General features: G+C 36.2%; 1 protein-coding gene across 3 annotated transcripts in view; it reads right to left on the reverse strand.

The window, feature by feature from the left end:
• The window catches only part of CADM2 (cell adhesion molecule 2), a 1,125,034-nt gene that overhangs the window by 226,407 nt on the left and 878,144 nt on the right, over nucleotides 1-20,483 (reverse strand). For all 3 annotated transcript variants that reach the window (XM_036445003.2, XM_036445004.2, XM_045584061.1), the window contains one exon: nucleotides 17,879-18,028. In XM_036445003.2, the coding sequence (XP_036300896.1) occupies nucleotides 17,879-18,028 (150 nt within the window). The remainder of the gene's footprint in view (nucleotides 1-17,878; nucleotides 18,029-20,483) is intronic.

Here is a 20,483-nt window from a genome sequence, read left to right on the forward strand (position 1 = left end):
AACTGGTGCGTCTTATGGTCCGGTGCGTCTTATGGTCTGAAAAATACGGTAGTTCTTTTTAGGATTATTCTGCGAATGATGTTGTTACTTATGTCACAGTGTCTGATTTTATCATTTTCACCCCTTGTACTCTATTTGGCCTGAGCAACCGGGGATGTGCTTTCCCTTTTCCCAGTCCTCTGCCTTACAATTAAGTTCAGCCAAAGAAAGTCCATGGCAGGCTACTGTGGGAAAGGAAAAGGGCACGGGAGAGTGTTTCTGTTAGCTGTGGTAGTGGCTGCATGTTCTGGCTACAGCTTAGGTCATGTGTTTTTCCAGGCATAGGGATAGCTTTTCAAATTGTTTGCCTATGAGTAGGTAGTCTTTTGTTGGTTGCCTTAAACCCTCCAGCATCTTTGTAATGGTATCTTCTTTAAACCCTCTTAACTTGAACCTTTTGATGGTGCGCTGCGTTTTCTACTATGATCTAACTATATATTCTCATGGTAATTTTACTTCAGTTATGGTTATCAGTTTTATATTGTTCTCAAATAACCCAAATGAAGTACCCCTCGGTTTATAGTCTACATGCATTCAGGTATGCATATCATAATTTTCAATACAAAATTACTCTTCCTTTTGAAAGTTTTCAAGAACATTCATTACTCTATTTTCATCAGTTTAACCCTTTCTCTTCACATTCATCTCCCCCTCCTAAATTCTTCATTTCTTTTGTGGATATCATATTCACAGAGGTTTGAGACTTGAATCATCACTGGTTATCACTGATTTCTTCACAGGCATCCACTCAACTGTACAGTCAGCCAGTTTATTGCCAGTATATACTCAACATTCTCAGCATTTCTCACAAATAATTGCCTTTTCATTTCCTTTTCCACTTCCTAGTTCCATTCTGCTTCTCAATTGAATTACTTGGTATTCTATCCAGAACACTGACCCTCACTCAGTGAATAACCAAGAGTGGAGGGGAGGTCAGAGGGGTGTGTAGCTTCTCTTTCCTCAGAGATTTTTCTTCTAACATTCAGAGATTTTTGTCACAGTTGATTTTCACCCTCAGCGTAATCTTTAGATCTAATCAAGGAATTAAATCAGAGTACACCTGCCTTCATTCTTCCCGCCCCACTGTAGCTGTAATTCCTCATGCACAGCAGTGCCAGTTTGATCCTCTCACCTTACAGGGCAGACACATATGTCCACCACCTTTCAGCTTGCTTTGTGCACTGTAAGCTCACCTGGGGGTTTGTTGGAAAAACCCTCTATCTTTATCTTCCCCATATCAACTCACTAGGACCTCTCCATTCTTAGCCCCCTGTACTCCCCATGAGAGGACACTGTATTCTGTTGGTGAGCAAAGGTTGTGAGTGAGGGAAGACTATTTAGGATTATATACTTCCACGCAGCAAACTAAAACATGTCCTTGAGCTTGCTGCTTTAGGATCCTTATATGTGAAACATGCATATATTTAAAAACAAAAGCAGTTTATCTCTTGTGAGGACTATATGAGTTAATGTTTTTCAAGCTCTCTCAGCTAAGATACTCCACTATTTCCTTAATGCATCCTATACAGAGAAAAATGTGCCAGAAAGCTTTCAAAAGTCTCAAATTGCAGCAACTTGCTCTGCCTGCCATCTTTTAAAGCCTATCTCACAACCCATCTCCTGTTTTGAGTCTTATTCTGATCTCCCTAATTTAGTATAATTTTTCTGCCTATGCTCTGACCAATCCCTAACAATTTATTAGTTTTTCTTATAGAAGATATTCATTCAAAATTCTGTCCCATGCTCTAGACTCTCAGAGGAAGGCAGTGGTGGTAGGTGGTAGGTGGGTGGGATGAGACCAAAAAACTTGTCTACATATATGCATAACCATGGACACAGACAATAAGGTGGTGAAGGCCTGGGGCAGGGTGAGCTATTGTAGAAGGGGTCACTGGAGGGAAACAAGTGATATACTGTATGGAACACTTCAACAATAAAGATTTTTTAAACAAGAGATATGTTATTATTGAATATCTCAGTTTTTTTATATCTACATATAAATACATAAGTATTGATAGATATGTAGCCAGTTTCATATTTATCAATTCTCTATAAGATTCTTCAGGTCAGATAGGTTGTTTTATTTATTCCTTTTTCAACTCCTGAATTGCTTAAAGTGGAATATATAATTACTTAATATAATTTAATAGTCCTTTAAAATAAAATGCCTACTATTTAGTGGGCACTTTTTTCAAGATTATTGGTAAACTTAACGACATCTCTGCAGAGTAGGCATTATCTCTACTTTATATACAACAGTGTTTCTCAAAGTGCCAGTTATAAATTGTTTATTAAAGAGATGACTATAGACCTTGAGAATAAATGCTTATAAACTTTTATAGCAATTTCACATTGCTATGATTTTAAAATGTGTGATCTCTGTCAATAAATTTGGTTTGTGGTTTCAGTTTTATATAGCAGTAAACTGGCAAGTTACAATAGCAGGGAAACAAAGTGGAGTGCTAGATTAAAATGCTAATGCAGAACTTAAACCAATGGACTGCTTTTTTTTTTTTTTAATCAAGAAATGCTTGCTACACAATAAAAACATCATCCAAATATCAGGATTCTTCTCAAGTTGTAAAAATTGTGAATTGTATTCAAACTTAAATTCAAGACTCTTATATATAGTTGATTTTAAACAACTTTACTGCATGTTTCTATAGAGAATATTGAACAACAACAAAAGCTCTTTTTCATACAAGATAAGAAATTAGTCCAGGAATTTTACATATGTGATTTATACAGCCAGCCTCCTAATTTGTCTGATATGGTTGGTGTCATTAATGATCCTAATACTTCTTGCAAGGAAGGAAGGCAACATGTCTTGCAGAGACAGTTAGGACTAAAAGGCAAGGCGAAAGTTAGAGCTTGAAATAACAGGGTTTCTACACTTATTTATGACGTGATCCACAAATTAAGTACAATTATCAGTAAAATATGTGATGATCTTTACATTGAACATTTGTAAAACAGACCATTTTTCCATACAATAGAACATTTTGAATGGTATATTACATCAAAAGGTCCACATATAGAAATTGTAGATACTGAATTTATTTATTTCATTAATAATACTTAACTCTAACTTTACAGGATAAATATGAAACTGGCTATTGATGAGGGACTGAAGCTGAATTTTGAAAATGCAACAAATGTGTCTCATTTTGGATAAATATTAAAAATGAATATCTTAAATTGATGAAATAAATTTAAAATATCTTCTCTATTCCTGTAAACATATTTGTCTGAGATTAATTTCTCTACTATGACTGCTATTATTATAAGACATGGAAACAGTTTAGATTATACATTATTCCCTGTAAGAAATTCTAGTCAGTCCCAGGAGATTTAATAAATAAATAAATAAGCAAGCAGCAAACACATGTATCACATTAAAATGTAAATAATTGGTATTCATGATGGTCATTCAAAGTGGGTATATCATTTTTAATATGAACAATTAGTATTTATTGTATAGCTTTTTGTTAATTCTGATTAAGTAATAACAAACAATTGCAAATAAGGTAATTACTGTGTTATTCCAAATATAACCATGCTCAAAGAATACATACTATTTTGTAATTTATTTTATATGTTATTTTTATAGAACCTAATAATACAAAATTGGGACTTGTATTTTGTGTGCTTTATTATTTCACTTTTTAAATATATTTTATTGATTTTGTACAGAGAGGAAGGGAGAAAGATAGAGAGTTAGAAACATCGATGAGAGAGAGTCGTCGATCAGCTGCCTCTTGCACACCCCCTACTGAGGATATGCCTACAACCAAGGTACATGCCCTTGACCGGAATCGAACCCGGGACCTTTCAGTCCCCAAGCCGATGCTCTATTCATTGAGCCAAACCAGTTTTGGCTATTATTTCGTTTTTTAATAATCCATTCTTATGGTAATTTACAAAGCTCTCTATCACTTGTACCCGATTTAGAAAATATAGCAGCCCTCACTGCTGATGCTTTAAGTGCTGACAGACCTCCATGAATGAGGTTGTTTGCTTGCTGTGGTCACTATTGCAGTTCCCACCTACAACCTTGTGCAGAAATAACTTGTTGTAGAGAAAGGCCCTAAATGGTGACAGGAAGATAAAACAGGTCTCAACATGAAATGTGATGTGTTTATCCCATCTCCCTCTCATGCAACAACAACAAAAAAGCAACTCCCTCTTTTCTACTGCAGGGAGGAAAACTGGATTAAGCTAAGGGAAGAGTAGGATTTAGGGAGAGTTTTGTTGTTTATGGTTGCTTTTGTTCTTACTTTTTTTCTTCAATGATAACAGGCCACTTAATCTAAGGGTAGGAAGGGGATGGTTCAATCCCTAATAACTTGTAGGTATTCTCAGAAGCAGAGTAAATTTAACAAAGGCCTGGGAAGACATGGGAATGAGCTCCTGCAACTCCCATGGACATCTGGTCGAGGCCACTTCACTAGCAGCAGAATCACTGATGTCTGAATGTCCACTCCTGACCTTGCTGTCTTCAGAGGAAAGAGGACACAGTTTCCTGCCTACAGAGGGTTTTTCAGGAGAATAAGATAGGAAAGCCCACATTTAGTAAAGGGAATCCCATCTAACATGATTGCAAGTGTGATGAAACGTATGCAGAGAACCTCGGTAGCATTGATTTATCTTCTGGATATGAATGATAAGGTTCATAAACATGACAAGAAAAACACAAAAAATAATATATGAAAGGTAGAATGCTTGCAACTTATAAATTAAGGGAGGGGAGATAGTAACCTGCTTCTAGTTCTATCACTACATATTTTTCAATATGATTTTGTAGGCCAAGTGTCACACAAAAAAAGCTGCAAACATAAAAAAAAAGAAAAAGCTAATTCATTATTCAAATGCTTTTTCTTTCTCACCATCTTAAATTACCAGTGGTAGCTTCCAGGAACCATGCCTTGGACCAGTTGTGTCCAGATCCTCCTGGTGACACATCCAGTCTGGTGACAGGCCCATTCTGTCTAAGATCTTCCACCTGAATCAAGCCCTGGGTTCCAGACTCATATACCCAATTACCAATGCTATAATCCCTCTTATCGGTTTAACAAGATCAAATGAAATAAGGCCAAATCTGGACCTTCCCTCTGGTCAAAACCCTTCCTCCAGTGGGTTCTCATCTTCATGAGAGAAAAATCCAGAATCCTTCCATGACCAACGAGACTCCACCTGCTCACACTCCCAGGCCCTTTCCTTTCTGCCTCATCTCATCACTTCTCCCGTTCACTCTGATCTGCACACACTGGCTGAGCTCTTCCTCAGACATACCCATTCCAGGCTGCTCCTGGGCTTGCCTCACTGCCCCACACACAGTCCCACTTCCAGCCCTTTATCGTCTTCTAAGTTTGTTTTAATATCACTCTATTAATAAGGCTTTCCGTCAGGCCTTATTGTAAATGATGCTTCTTTTCTCCCTTTCCTTCATTTTTTGTCTTCATATATTTCATTACCATTGCACAAAATATACATGTATTTATTCATTTTACTTAGGGTCAGTTTTCTCCTACTTAAATGGAAGTTGCATGAGGGCAGAATGTTGCCTGTTTTTCTTTGTTATATCCAAAGTGCCTAGAACAACACCTTGCAAATAGCAGCTCAGTAAATGTCACTGAATGCCTAAATGAGTCTTTTTTTTAAATATATTTTATTGATTTTTTACAGAGAGGAAGGGAGAGAGATAGAAAGCTAGAAATGTCGAGAGAGAAACATCGACCAGCTGTCTCTTGTACACCCCCACCGGGTGTACATGCCCCTGCCAGGAATCGAACCTGGGAACTTTCAGTCCGCAGACTGATGCTCTACCACTGAGCCAAACCAGTTTCGGCTTAAATGAGTCTTAATTACTCTTACGTGCATTAGTGTCAAACATATAGATATAGTAAATGAAACATCTACTAATTATTGTGAGTCTATAATCTTAAGATCCCTTAGAAACTGAGATACAATTAATTTCAACTGTCACACCTTCTCTGACATAGATTGTAATACGCTAATAATATAAACAATTATATGCCTACTCATAATTAGATTACTTTGCTCCTGGTTTGGAAACTTGAAATTGATTTTTGGCTGCCTGACTGCATCCCCAATCCCAGGCAATTCATTGCTTGAATACCTTTCAAATATATTATTTTTCTCTATTTCCTTAGCTTTAATTTTTGGTTCAGGTCATTATCATTTCATGCTAGAGATGCTAAAGTCATTTTTATCTTCTTTTACTCCTCTATACTCAAAGCCTCCCTTTCCATAACAACTGATTTTTTTCTTTCATTCCTCTAAATTTAAAAGAATTTATACTGTAGCTGATATTCTAAGGGAGGAAAAAAAGTAGAGTTATGGCTATGAAAAAGCAGAAGCACAATAGACAATGCAGAGTAGTCTAATGAGAAACCTCCAAAAAAGTTCAAAACACCATTGAAACTAACAAGAGAGTATTTAGTGAGGAGGTAATAAACAAAATAGAAATGCACATGTTCACTTGCTAGACTCCCACTCAAATTATAGAAGGGGGCAAAGAAAGCAGTAAAGTAGCTGCCAGCATCAGGGCACCAGGACTGATTTTCATCCTCGCTCTTTGCCACTCCGTCACATAAACTCAGTGACAGCTCTAAGGTGGGAGAAACAACATCTCTTTATGGAAAGCTCCTGCTGCAAGCGCTTGGACCCATTGCAGAAAGAAGAGAGGCGGGAAGGTGAGGATGAACACTCGCCTTTTCCTCCTAAGTTTTCTCCTTCTAACTTAGGTGCTTTCTCCAAAAGGCTTTAGAATAGCTACTCAGCCTCCACATTGGAAGCCTTCATTGCATTTTACCTTCAACACAGTTATAGCACCAAGGGACCAGCAAGGCTGAATATTCGCATTGGAAGGCAAGGTCTCTGCTTCAAGTTCCAGTAACTAAAAGACCCACTTCGGGTACTTACTCACTCACAGCCACTTTCAGTCAAAAGGGTGGTTTTTTTTTCTTCTTTTTTTAAGACCGCAACTTCCTGTTATATAGAAACTGCTTCAGAATCCCTGGCACACTTTTGCTTTTAATTCTGTTTAATATGGCAGCATTGGTTTCCCAACATTTTAAAAATGTCAAAACTCTAAGAATCTTTTCACCCTGAAGGCCTGGGCATACCTTAGCAGGAGGGGGCCCAACTCTGCCTCAAGAGGGTGGAGTGAGATCGGTTATATAAGTCATGGTCCACCCAAGATCACACATAAAGCTGTGGTGGAGCCTGGATCCGAGTGCAGATCTCCTGACTATCAAGCCTATAAACTTCACAAAACCAACTCATCTATACCATAAAATGTCATGAGAAAAATGTTTAAAGTTACAAATAAATAAGTGACTAATAACCATATCATCTCCATGGAAGAACACAGGCAAACAGAAAGTATGTATTTTTTGCTGATCTGACAAGAAAAAGGTATTTTGATTCATTCACACTGGACAGCTATTGGGTTGGCAGCTATAATTTTCTTTATTTGACAAGTTAATGGAAAAGAGGTCAGTGTCCCTGACTATATAGTCAGGTTTGCATGTTTTAAAAATTCTTGCAGCACAGCAGTTAAAAATCACTGCCCTAGAAGATATTTATATCACAATTCACTACTTATGAAACAGCTTATTCAACCTTACTGCATACAATTTTCATCATTAAAAGGTGGACTGTATGCATTTGAAGGGGCTTTGAAAGTCCAAAACAACATGCTATGTCTAGCTTCATACTACTGCCATTCTTCCTAAACTGCCACCATTCTTTCTGAAATGTAAAAGTGAATGTTACAGAATATGCAGACCAATCATTCAGCATTCCCCCACTTCACCCCCATCATTAGCCATCTGCACCTGAGTCTACTAACTAACCTCATTATAAATAGGTGTTGAACCAAGACACTTAATTCTTACAGACATTCACACTTCGTTACTAAAATAACTCTGCCTCTCTGCATTCCATGAGAGCCCCAAAATGCTCACTTATATCTGTTACCAAGGATCACACAGGATCTTGCTAGGACAAAAGTAATAATAAACTAAGGGAAGTAGGGTACCTATACCAATATATAGCCCTTCAGTCCACACAGTATAAAACAATAAATTAAAATATGTGTTAGGAGAATGTATTTCTTAACTGTAATATTTTGTTGGAAGGATGGAGAAATGTTACCTGAAAAATCATGGAAGAGGAAAATCACTCAGTATTTATAAATACCAGAAATATCCAAAATAATTTAAGAAAACAAAAATGAATAAATTGAAAATTAGATCAAATTTATTAACATTTTAATTATAATAAAGTCATAATCTAGTAGTTTTTTTAATTAATATGGTATTTAGTGAATAACTGTATTTTTATTTTTACTTCTTGGCACTTGAACCAATATTTTGAAGTTTACTTATAAAACTAATATTCCTTGCAATTAAAAAAAAAAAAGTCGATACTTATTAGGAATACTTAAGTAATAATTAAAATAGAGGTTTTTCATTCATTTTGTACTTTATGTTAAAGTTATTTTAATAAAAGTATTCTGTCAAGGGATGTATAGGTGCTACACACTGAGCCTATAGAGTAGGGCCTTTACTGAAGATAGAAGATGTAAATTATTGTGACTGGCTCACTCATGGGCCACAAGCACCTGGTTCCCCCTGAAGCACAGAAAAGGCACCTAGCACTTAACCAATCCATCTCTTCCTCCTGTTATTTTGAACCTGGAACAGAGAAATGCAGTGAAGTCTAAGTGTGTGAGTAGAATAGTCTTTACATTAGTGTCCTAGGGCTAAGTCGGTTCTTAAATTCAAAAGCTGCAAACTCAAAAATGGCTACCATTTCTATAGTGTAGATTCAACATTGGTGACAATATCAATTGCTCCAAGCCTGGTATAAATTACTAAGAAATAGTACAGGCAAAACCGGTTTGGCTCAGTGGATGGAAAGTCGGCCAGTGGACTGAAAGGTCCCAGATTTGATTCAGGTCAAGGGCATGTACCTTGGTTGCAGGCACATTCCCAGTAGGAGGTGTGCAAGAGGCAGATGATGGATGATTCTCTCTTATCAATGTTTCTAACTCTTTTAGTAGTGCCAATGCCCAGCATAATGCCTGAGACATGGCACTATTTCATAAATATTTAAGAAACTGAACTGAAATTATAACTTGGAGATATTTTACATATCCAATGTAAATAGATATTTATAGATTAAGAACTCTTAGCTAAGCCTGCTTTCTTTAATAACTTAACTCACAAATTGGAGAATATTAAATATTATAAAAAATATTGAGGCATTTCCCCAAAACCTGGTTATTGCTTGCTTTTATAAAATAGTGTTTTGGGAGATGGTAGTAGATGGCACAGTGGTGGTGACCATTTTTTCTGCAGGGATGATATAAAGTAGTGTTCCCCAGGTAGCTTATGATCACTGAAATAATTACTGATTATGTGCTCACTCTGTATATCTTTAAGAAACATCTTTTTATTGATTTCAGAGAGAGGAAGGGAGAAGGAGAGAGAGAGATAGAAATATCAATGGTGACAAACAATCATTGATAGGCTGCCTCTTGCATGCCCCATACTAGGGATCAAGCCTGCAACCCAGGCATGTGCCCTAACCAGGAATCAAACTATGACCTCCTGATTTATGGGTCCATGCTCAACCACTGAGTCACACCAGCTTAGCCACTCTGTATGTCTCACTGACATACAAATGGACTTATAAGTCATGTGTCCAAAAACATGTATGAATAGAAGATAAAGAAAATCTGACTTTAATAACAAAGTTTCTTTCAAGAAGCTCTATTAAACATGGAATGGACACCACAAAAGGGAGTGAGCTACAATAACTGCAAACAACCTAGTACAGTGCTTATCATATAAGAAATAGCCAGCAAATGTCAATTGAGTGAATGAATAAATTCATAAAAAAATCATAAGGAGGTAGAATATAATATTTCAGTGTTTAGAAATAATTTTCCCTTTGGAGGATTTTGCTAAATAAAAGTTAATGAATATCAATGAGGACTTAATTCAGAAACTCAGTCATTTTCACATAGGTACTCTTACATTTGTAATAAATTTCACCTTTACTTGTAAATACAAACTGGACAGAAAGTATTATACAAAGTGGTAATATCAGTGAAATCTAATTTATCTATAATATAATATAAAGTATAAAATTATGCTAATATACAAAAATTAAAGTTTACTAAAAGAATCATATATATGGCTGATCAGGGGAAGGTGCTGCCCCCATCACCCTGCTGCTGCTGCCACTGCTGGCCCTTGCAGCCACCAAGGTGTTTTCATCAACACGGACTCTAGTACCTTCACCATGAAAATATGACAACTTTCTTTAGGCATTTTAGAGAGCATGGAAGAGAGAAGGAAAGACAGAAACATTAATATGGGAGGGACAATGAGAGATTGGCTGCCTCCTGCATGAGTTCTGACCTGGGCCTCAGCCAGGAAGAAGCCTGCAACCTAGGTACATGGCGCGAACCAGAATCAAACCTGGACCCTGTGGTCAGCAAACCAAGCCTCTATCCACTGAGCCAAACCAGCTAGGGCAGAATATGACATTTCTTAGAACCTCCAGCAGCAGACCTTCATGTTTTCCTCCAGGAATGAGGTGGAAAAAACCTAGATCTCCTTCTTGGAGTCTTATTAGGCAAGTTACCAAGAACACTGCGAGTGGTGTACTGGGATGTTAGCAAATAACAGGTCATGTGCAGAGGCAGGACTACCGGCGAGGGCCTGCCCTTGGCCACAGCTGCTGCAAAAGGGTCCTTTCCTCTCTCTCGTCTCTTCTCTCCTTCCTTCTCCCCTCCTGGCCTGCATTTGGCTGCAGCTGCTGTGGGCCGGTGCCCCTGTCTCTGTCTTTGTCTCTGCTCTGGCCTCACCTGCTCAGGCAGCCTCCTCCTCACTGGTTGTGACTGTTATGGTGTCTGGGCTAATTTGCATGTTACCTCTTTACATATATACTTGTGGCCTGGTGCACGAAATTCTTGCATGGGGGCATGTCCCTCAGCTCAGCCTGCACCCTCTCCATTCTGGGACCCCTCAGGGAATGTCTGACTGTCAATTTAGGTTCGGTCCCTAATTTTAGGGATATTAATAAATTAATGTTTTGGAAAGGTTTGCATTGTTGTAACTTATTTCTTCCAAAAAGGAACGAAGTAAAACTAGCTGTGAGTAGAGAATGACACATGGTATTCAATAAATATTATCTATTCTGAATATTGGGCTGGGAGAAATATATTTTATATATGTTAAGTTGTGCTAGTGATTTTCTGTTGATTCTTCCAGATCTATATTTTTTCCCTCTGCCTGGGGAGAGTAAACTACCCCAGGATAACTTAACCTAGGATTTTCATTTGTACTTAGCCCATGGAAGGCATTGACAGGAGATCAGAGGTGGGGAAGAGAAGTACATCTTTCCACAGCTTCTAACTAGAACTCTTTTCTCAGGCTCATGGATCTAAGGGTTCCTACAGTTGGTAGCCTCTAGGTGCTGGATCATCTTGACTGTTTCCCTTAATTATGACTATGCATGTAGTGTGCTCATTCTCCATTAACTCATGTGTCATTTATTACTTATTATGAACTTGATTCATAATAAGTTAATATGTATACTTTGTTAGGAAATCTGCTAAAACATATAAAAATATTGTTGTGTGTTGAGATTAAAATATGAGATATGTTCAGAAGATTCCTCAAGGAGAAAATGATTTTGGAATAAAGACCTAAAACAAGTAATAATTTTCACAGGAAAAGTAAAACAAACAAAAAAAATTAAATACAAAAAGTAATAAAATGAAGTCATCACAATGACATAGCATGGCTGGCATGGCTCACTGTTGAATGCCAAACTATGAACTAGGAGGTAATGGTTTGATTCCTGTTCAGTGCACATGCCTGGGTTGCAGGCTCAATCTACAGAGGTATGTGTGTGGGGTGTACAGGAGGCATCTGATAAATGATTCTATCTCATCATTGATGTTTCTCTCTCTTCCTCTCCCTTCCTCTGTGAAATTAATAAAAATGTGTGTGTATTTTTTAAAAAGTGACATAGCTCCAAGTTAATTAGGCTAATAAGAAAGCTAGGTATCATAATTATTTCTCACTTATTACTCAGTTACCATATTCAAATCTGCAAAAGTCTAGTATTTCTTATAGAAAATGAAAATGTCTACCCCAAAGGGTTGGTGTGAATCAATGAGAAAAGATAAACATGTTGAGAGTTACTTAGAAAGTGTAGAGAATTATATAACTGGAAATTGTCATTAATTGAAGGTCTTTCAGTTATACATGATGTCTGAATTTTGTTTGAAAGCCAGGAGAAAGGTAATATTAATACCTGATTTTTACTGAGTTGATCTTTAATATGTTCAAGCCTGTCATATGGATGGGAGCCAGCTGTAAGAATGGGCACAGTCAGGTGGCATTGTTTGGCATGCAGCTAGGAGAGCCTGTGCTTCTATTTCAGGTTCATCTCATTTTTCTCCTCTTTATCACTCCTTGTTTTAGGACTTCTTATTCGTGTTTTTCCTCTCCCATTGTCCCCAGTATTAGTGAAACTTTATCAGCAGGATAATTAAAACTTGAAATTTGGGGCTATTCATGCCCTTAATAATATTTTATTTTTGTCCCTTCAGAACTAAAATTTCCTTCAGATAATTTGTGTGGATTATTCAAAAAGAAAAAAAATACTGTGAAGAGAAACATCATTTTAAAAAGAAGTGTAGTTTACATTTTTATATTAAAAAATACAAGCACACAGAGATGTGTCTATTGAATGCATACACTGGAGATGTTTGTCTGAAATATTCTTTGTCAATAACAGGAAGGAATTGAAGTATACTTTCCTGAGCATTAAGTGATTAGATTGTACAACTTCAATTGTTTCTGCCACACCTTTAGAGACACAATGCAATGATCTCATTGATTTTTTACAATTCTATTGCCAAATACCACACAGCATTCCTGTGGTGTTTCAATGGCCTCAAGTCCCTACTCTGTTTTTCTATATCCATTCTATTTCAAATGCTTCCTTATGTTTGATAAAAGATGCAGTAAGATTTGTAGAGAAAAGAGAGCCATAAAAGTGAATGTTGCCTTAGCTACATATGTTCTAGTTCCCTCTGACCCATAAGAACTTGCAAATTTTCCTCTTGGTTTTATTTTCCATTTACACTTGCAGATTGTTATAGAAATTTCTTCATAAAGAAACTATACAGAAATAAAATGGAGTTGTAATTAAATATCTACTTTATAGGTTAATTATTTTGGTGTTCAGTGCACACACAATAGATAGGGAAATTGTTAAAAATGCAATTCTGGCACCACCACCAGAACATCTAATTTGGTAGGGTGTCAATGTGCCCATTTTATTACTCTGCTAGTTGCTATCAGAAGGCAGAATTAGAAGTCAGTTATGACTCCCTGTCTCCTGCGCTACAGTGTTCCCATTAAAGCTGTGCAATTTAAACAGCAAAATTTTACTTATTGAATATTTGATACTCGTTTTTATGATGACCTAAGGCTTTCTCAGTTAGAAAATGGGCATTCCACCAGCCAATGCATCCAGAAGAGTGTTTTCCAAAATAGTAACCACTACTCACATGTAGCTACTTAGTGCCTGAAATTCAGCTGGTGTGATCAAAAAACTAAATTTCAAGTTTTATTGCATTTTAATTAACTTAAATATCTACACATGGCTGCTGGCTATGGAATTATTCTGCACAGAATCAGAGCACTACCATCATCATCAAGAGTGCTGCTGGGTGTGTTGACTGCATTGTATCCTCTGTCTTATGCCAGGTGTGTCTTAAGCGTTTGAAAGGAACTGCTGCTCTGTATCTGAAAGGTGGCTGCCAAGATCAATGGGTTGTATGTAAAGATATCTGGTGCCCAGATATCTTTGTTCTGAAGGGCACTTTGGCTAAAACTAACCCAGAGGCCACACCTGGATTCAAATCCTGTCATTGCCAGGCATTAGCCGAATGTTTGGACAAATTTGATCCTTAGTTTCTTCATCTGTATATGGCAAAAGCTACTGATCATGTTAAATGTGCTCATGGTAGCAAAAGCCCCAAATCTCTGACCTCTTTCATATTTTGCCTGAGAGAGAAATGTTGCAATATTTAGATAACTCTCCCTTGGACACCTATCTCCCTTGTAAAGAGATTCCATAGTACTGTGGTCGGCACACTGTGACTCACGAGCCTCATGCGGCTCTTTGCCCCTTGAGCTTTTGATTATGGCTCTTCCACAAAATGCCATGGTCTAGGTGAGTCTATTTTGAAGAAGAGGTATTAAAAGAAGTTTAAGTTAAAAAAAAAATTGGCTCTCAAAATAAATTTCAATCATTGTACTGTTGATATTTGGCTCCGTTGACTAAATGATTTTGCCGACCATTGCCTTAGTAGATAAGGAAATTGTTAAAAAGCAATCGTGGTACAACAAGAAGAACATCTAATTTGGTGGGGTGTAAATATGAGTGGTCATATTTAACTTCTGTGAAGAGATAGATAGGAAAGGGGCTCAGCTTAATACTTATTTACCTGATCACCAGCTGGCCAAACACAGCATAATTTTCTTTGGCTATTAATTCCAAGTAAATAAGAAAGGCTTTTCCAGTTCTAATTGGACCAATGTCTGCCATCCCGAGTGTTTTGTTCAACCCTAATAACTAGGATTATCAGAGCTCGAGTATCCAGGAAACATGAAACACTATTCAGAATGCCTCTTAGATCTCTTCCTGGCAGCAGCAATGTTAATAAGAAGTACTTGTTCTGTTTTTCTAGGCAGCTTCTCTCCTTTCTTTTTCCCTCCCTGTCTCCCTACCTTCCTTCCTTCTCAGGAACCTATGTTAGCACAGAAATCTAAGCTTAGGGATACAGAACTCTTATGAGAATTGATTTGATCAACTCAAAACTTCTCAACCTCAGCTGCATTTTATAATCATTTGAGACACAATTAAAGCACTAGGATACTACAAACAATTTATCTTGAAAGCTCCAAGAACAACTGGCATCATCAGCTGAGACAGAAATAAGAACAGAGCCAAGAATGAAGTGTTTAACAGGAGCAGCCACCTATAGGAGGAGTTAGTGCAATCAGCAACACAGGCTACCCACCATTTTTTCTATTGTTCTGAGCAGTTGTCACTTGCAGAACACATATGGGACATTCTAGTCATACTATGCCATCCTTAGCTTCTCCACTGCTGCTCTGGCATTTTGCAATAAGTTTATTTGCTCAAGATAAGTCTTAGGATTGAGGCTCGGCAGTTAAATGCAGAGAACAAGACAGTGTGTGGTAAATTCTGAATGGAATCTTGAAAAAATGTTTTCATTTTCTAAGTCTTGCATTGATGTACCTCATTGTCCAAGATCCTTCCCACTAAGACATCGCATAGGAATTGAACCAAGTAATTGTGAGAGTACAGACATGCTAAATGGCCATTTGTGAAAAGGTTTCTTTATTCAAAATATTCTGCTATTGTGTTGCAACTGACAATTAGAACAATGATAGAGTTAGAAAAAGTCCAATATTGAAAACAGAAACCTGCTATTTTATAAATACATAAACATGCGAGCATGTGCGCTCCCACGTGCGCACACATACACACACACACATACACACACACACATACACACACACACACACATACACACACACACACTAGCTTTGTTCAACCTATGTCTAAGCTATCTAGCAATTAGAATAGTATAAATGAAATAAAGCAAGTACATACAACAGCAATTCATACAGTCAGGTGTATCATTATATTTTTTAAATATATTTTATTGATTTTTTACAGAGAGGAAGAGAGGGATAGAGAGTTAGAAACATCCATGAGAGAGAATCATTAATCAGCTGCCTCTTGCACACCTCCTACTGGGGATGTGCCTGCAACCAAGGTACGTGCCCTTGACTGGAATTGAACCCGGGACACTTCAGTCCTCAGGCTGAAGCTCTATCCACTGAGACAAACTGGTTTTGGCCATTATATTGTTATAGCAGTAAAATACAGGAATATATTACTAAATATCACAAATATAACATAATGGCTTTTCTCACCATAATTATTCCTCAGAAAAGAGGAGCTGCCTTGTTTCCAAGCCATTGCAAATCTTGCTTTACAAGTTGCTCAATATTTACTACAGGAAAGATGCATTAGCTTCAAATACCCTGAATCAATTCTAGTGTTAGACGTTCCATAGAGGATAACTTATAGAATCATGAAAGAGGAGGCAAGAACAGTTTGCATATTTTTTTGTTTTTATGCCTGAGGATTTGACCTCACAGATTTTGATGTCACTGTAAAAATGTCTTTCAAAGATCTCCTTAAAAACACTGTGCAATAAGTTTCTACATGGTGGAGATAATTATTATACTCCTATGAATAAAGAAGAATCTTCTAATGTTATAAAAATTTATACTAGTTGTTGGTTGGGACAAATTTGTCATTGATAGTATCTACACTTTAAAAAAAATGTTTCTAAGTTAAATTATTTCATTAAATGCAAGAGTGGAAAATACATTTTCTAAACTAATATGTTTTATGCTAGTTTAAATATGGGAATATAATCAAATTGATAAATTCAATAGTGAAACTATATATTTAATTATTCCATGAACATCCCTAAAAGTCTGCATTCTTAAAAAGATTTTTTAATATGATTGGGCAAATGAGAGTTTTCCTTAAAATTGGTATAGTCTTATATACATAGACTATATAAGACTATATATATGACTATATATATGTACACACTGAGTGGCAAGATTATTATGATTATGATTTCTGAATACATAATAATCTGGCCACTTAGTGTATATTCTATATAATAAAAAGCTAATATGCAAATTGTCCCCTCAACCAGGAGTTCGACCCTCCCCTACCCCTGGCCAGGCTGGTTGGACTCCACCCAAGCACGAATTTAAAAATTCATGCCCTGGGCCTCTAATATATATATATTAGATATTGTGACCAGATTATTATGCATTTAGAGATCATAATAATCTGGCCACAATATTTATATATATATATATATATATATATATATATATATATATATATATATATATATAAACATTTTGTTAAATCTCTGTGTGACTTCTTTCTTATTCACTTAATTTTTTTAAATTAATGAATTTCACTCTTTTGAAAGCGACAATGATCACTTGATTTGAAAAAACTGCAACAAACGCCTCAAAAACTTTTTTTGAAAAGTGAAGGTAGCCCTAACCGGTTTGGCTCAGTGGATAGAACATTGGCCTGCAGACTGAAAGGTCCCAGGTTTGATTCCAGTCAAGGGCATATACATTGGTTGTGGGCACATCCCCAGTAGGAGGTGTGCAGGAGGCAGCTGATCGATATTTCTCTCTCATCGATGCTTCTAACTCTCTATTCTTCTCCCTTCCTCTCTGTAAAAAATCAATAAAATATATATATATTTTTAAAAAGTGAAGGTAATAAAAATAGCATATCACAATGCCAGAAGAGTAGAAGAAAATATTCAATCTATAAGCAATGAAGCTACAAAAACAAAAGAATATGGTATCTGGATAGAAGGATTGTTAAGAGAGAGCATAATGTTATTTTTGAAACAGAATTAGAACTGTTTATGTTATTAAAAAGTTGGCATGGGTTATCTTTAGTGTTTATGACTTGCAAACTAAAGCATTTAATATTTAAAATGTTTAAATACAAGCAGCAGCAGTTTGGTAATCAAAAGGAATAATTTGAATCATCTCTTAGAAATAAATTCATTATAATTAGGACATTTCAGAATATGATTAAAACATTGAAAAGAAAATGTATTCACCTTTCTTGTCATCAAAGTACAGAGTCTGTTGAGCTGGATTTGACCACTGGAGGGAGGTGTTATCATTTTGATCAACCCTGCAGGTCAAAATTGCAGTTCCTCCTTCAACAACTGTTACATTCTGTGTTAGTGGAAACTGCCCTTGGCTGCCTAAAAGGGGAGTAAAGAAACATTTGATTAAATGAAAGTTATAAAAATGATTAATTTCCCAAAAGCTTGATTGTATTTAACTTCTCATTCAAAAACAAAAAACTTCAACCAACCAAACAACAAACCACTGTATATTGAAAATCCTTTGTCAGAGGACAACAGTTTTGACATACAATTGAGATCCCTTTGTATTCCCTCACATGTTCCAGAAAACCTCCTTTTCCTCCTATGCACATAACATTTGTATTTAAAAAATAATATGATTATCATTAATTTACCTTGGCCTTGCATTAATTATAGTAAATTGTGCTGCAACTGCTCATCTTTGAAGATAAGGCTTTGGAATAATTTTGGGTGAACTGAACTCTCTTTAGATTCAATTTTTGATAAAATAATTTTTTTAAAAATCCCTTTTCACTAGGGTTTCGTGTAAGTATAGCTGTTTTTAGAAATACAAAATGTGTGAGAGAAAACAATGTAAGTAGTTTTCAAAAAATTGTTCATTTTGTAGAATACCCATCAAAGTCTTAAAGTGGAAATCAAGATAATATTCTTCTTTGTTCCTTTCTGTAGTTTTTATGATTTGAATACATATTTCTTTTATTCTCAAGAAAAAAATGTTTAAAATAACCCTTGTTAATTTGGGTATCATTAGAAAATAACTTTGCTGTCTTCCTAGATGTAGTTATTTGTTAAAGAAATGCATGGAAGAACCCTACTTAATAATAGCACTTCCAATATTTAAAACAAAATTCATGCTCATAGAAACATAATACATAAATGTTAGGTCAGCAAGAGCATCTGAAGGTGTGCTCTGCCAGGTCTAGTAACAATTACCAACATGGGTAAAATTTATTTGCTAGAGCCAGCTTAAAACGCTCTTGTATTAGAAAGGTAGTTCATTAAGTCAAGGATAATTTACACATGTAAGAACATTGTGATGACTTAATCACACCCATGAAATATATTTCCTTTTTTTCTTTAGTTTTGTAATGATTCTGTCATTACTATAAGCACCACTTGAGGTTATGCTAGAGACATTGGCATAAAGAATTTTATTACCAAGAAGCCTGTTGATTGGCACCATAAGATACAGAAGAGCCTGAAGGGGAAATTTTCTTTCCAGACCTAAATGACACAAGCACAGAGGTTCATGGCCACTTGATATAATTAAGCCTATCAAGTATAAAATTTTGATATCAGCAGCTTTGTCTCCTCAATGCCAGCCACTTAGAGTCACTATGGCAACTCCCCAGGACATCTCTCTCTAATCCTTAGGGTGGAGTTTTTAAGTTGAGGTTAGGATATGTCTGGAATAAATTCTTTGGTAGTTGACTTAAAGTCAACAGGAGCCAAAGTGGGATGTGTCTTCTTTCAGCTCAAAGGTGACCTCTAGCTGGGAAACATGGAGAACTATCAATCTTGGGAAGTGAGGTGAAGCAAAACACCACATCAGAGAAATATAAGTAAAAACAGAAAGAAGAAATAATTACCATGGATACAGGATTAGTAGCTCATAAATATGGAGTTCAGAATAATTTTAAGATACTTTGCTTGGGTTCTCAGGTATTGACTTACTGCATAAATAAGTAAATCTGGGGGATGAGGGGATTCTTTAAATAATAAAAAGCACACAACTGATAGTAAATATATGTAATGTCAAGATGAAAATTTGACAATCAACTAGTACATAGATAGACTGTCTACTTCTTTCAACAAGTGTGTTTGTGTGTGTGTGTGTGTGGGGGAAGCAGTGATGCTTATAATCATTTCATCCACTGCATTTACAAAATAATTTGAAAACATCCCCATAAGAAAATATTATCCTTCTGATTTCACAGATGGGTAAACTGACACTGGGATGTGAAGTGATTTTTTCATGGTGAAACAAAGTCAATGAACCATTCAGAGTTTGTTCTGAAAATTCAACATTTTATTCTTATTTTTTCACCAAGGTTTTTTAGTCATAGTAATTTTGACATTATTTGTTTAAAAATTAATTAGACAACAATCTAAAAATAAAGATCAAGCTCTTTAACAATTAAACTTTAAATTGCATTATCTAGCTGAACTAAGTCCTCATAAATTTCAGCTATAACATTAAAATCAAATAAGAAAAGAAATGTCATTATTAACTGTCCTTAAATATATTCTATTACTTACTTTTGTTAATTATTTCAGTCTTTCTTTCCTGGACCTTAGAAGAAAGTAATATTCCATAGGGTCTTCTACACGCCAGCTACTCTCCCTGCCCCAGTGCACCTGGACTTTGTCCTTGGGAATAAGAGATTGGGACAGCTTTCTTCCATCTTCTCTCTTTGTAGATTCTGACTTTAAAGCATTGCACCTTCAATTTCACTGGGACCTGCGGCCTAAATTCCCTGTGGTCAAATAATTTAGTTTTTCCCAATAGAGAGCAAACTCATGTGGAGAATCTACTAATCCTAAACACCCT

This window comes from Pipistrellus kuhlii, unplaced genomic scaffold, assembly GCF_014108245.1.
Source record: "Pipistrellus kuhlii isolate mPipKuh1 unplaced genomic scaffold, mPipKuh1.p scaffold_m20_p_2, whole genome shotgun sequence".
Lineage (NCBI taxonomy): Eukaryota > Metazoa > Chordata > Mammalia > Chiroptera > Vespertilionidae > Pipistrellus > Pipistrellus kuhlii.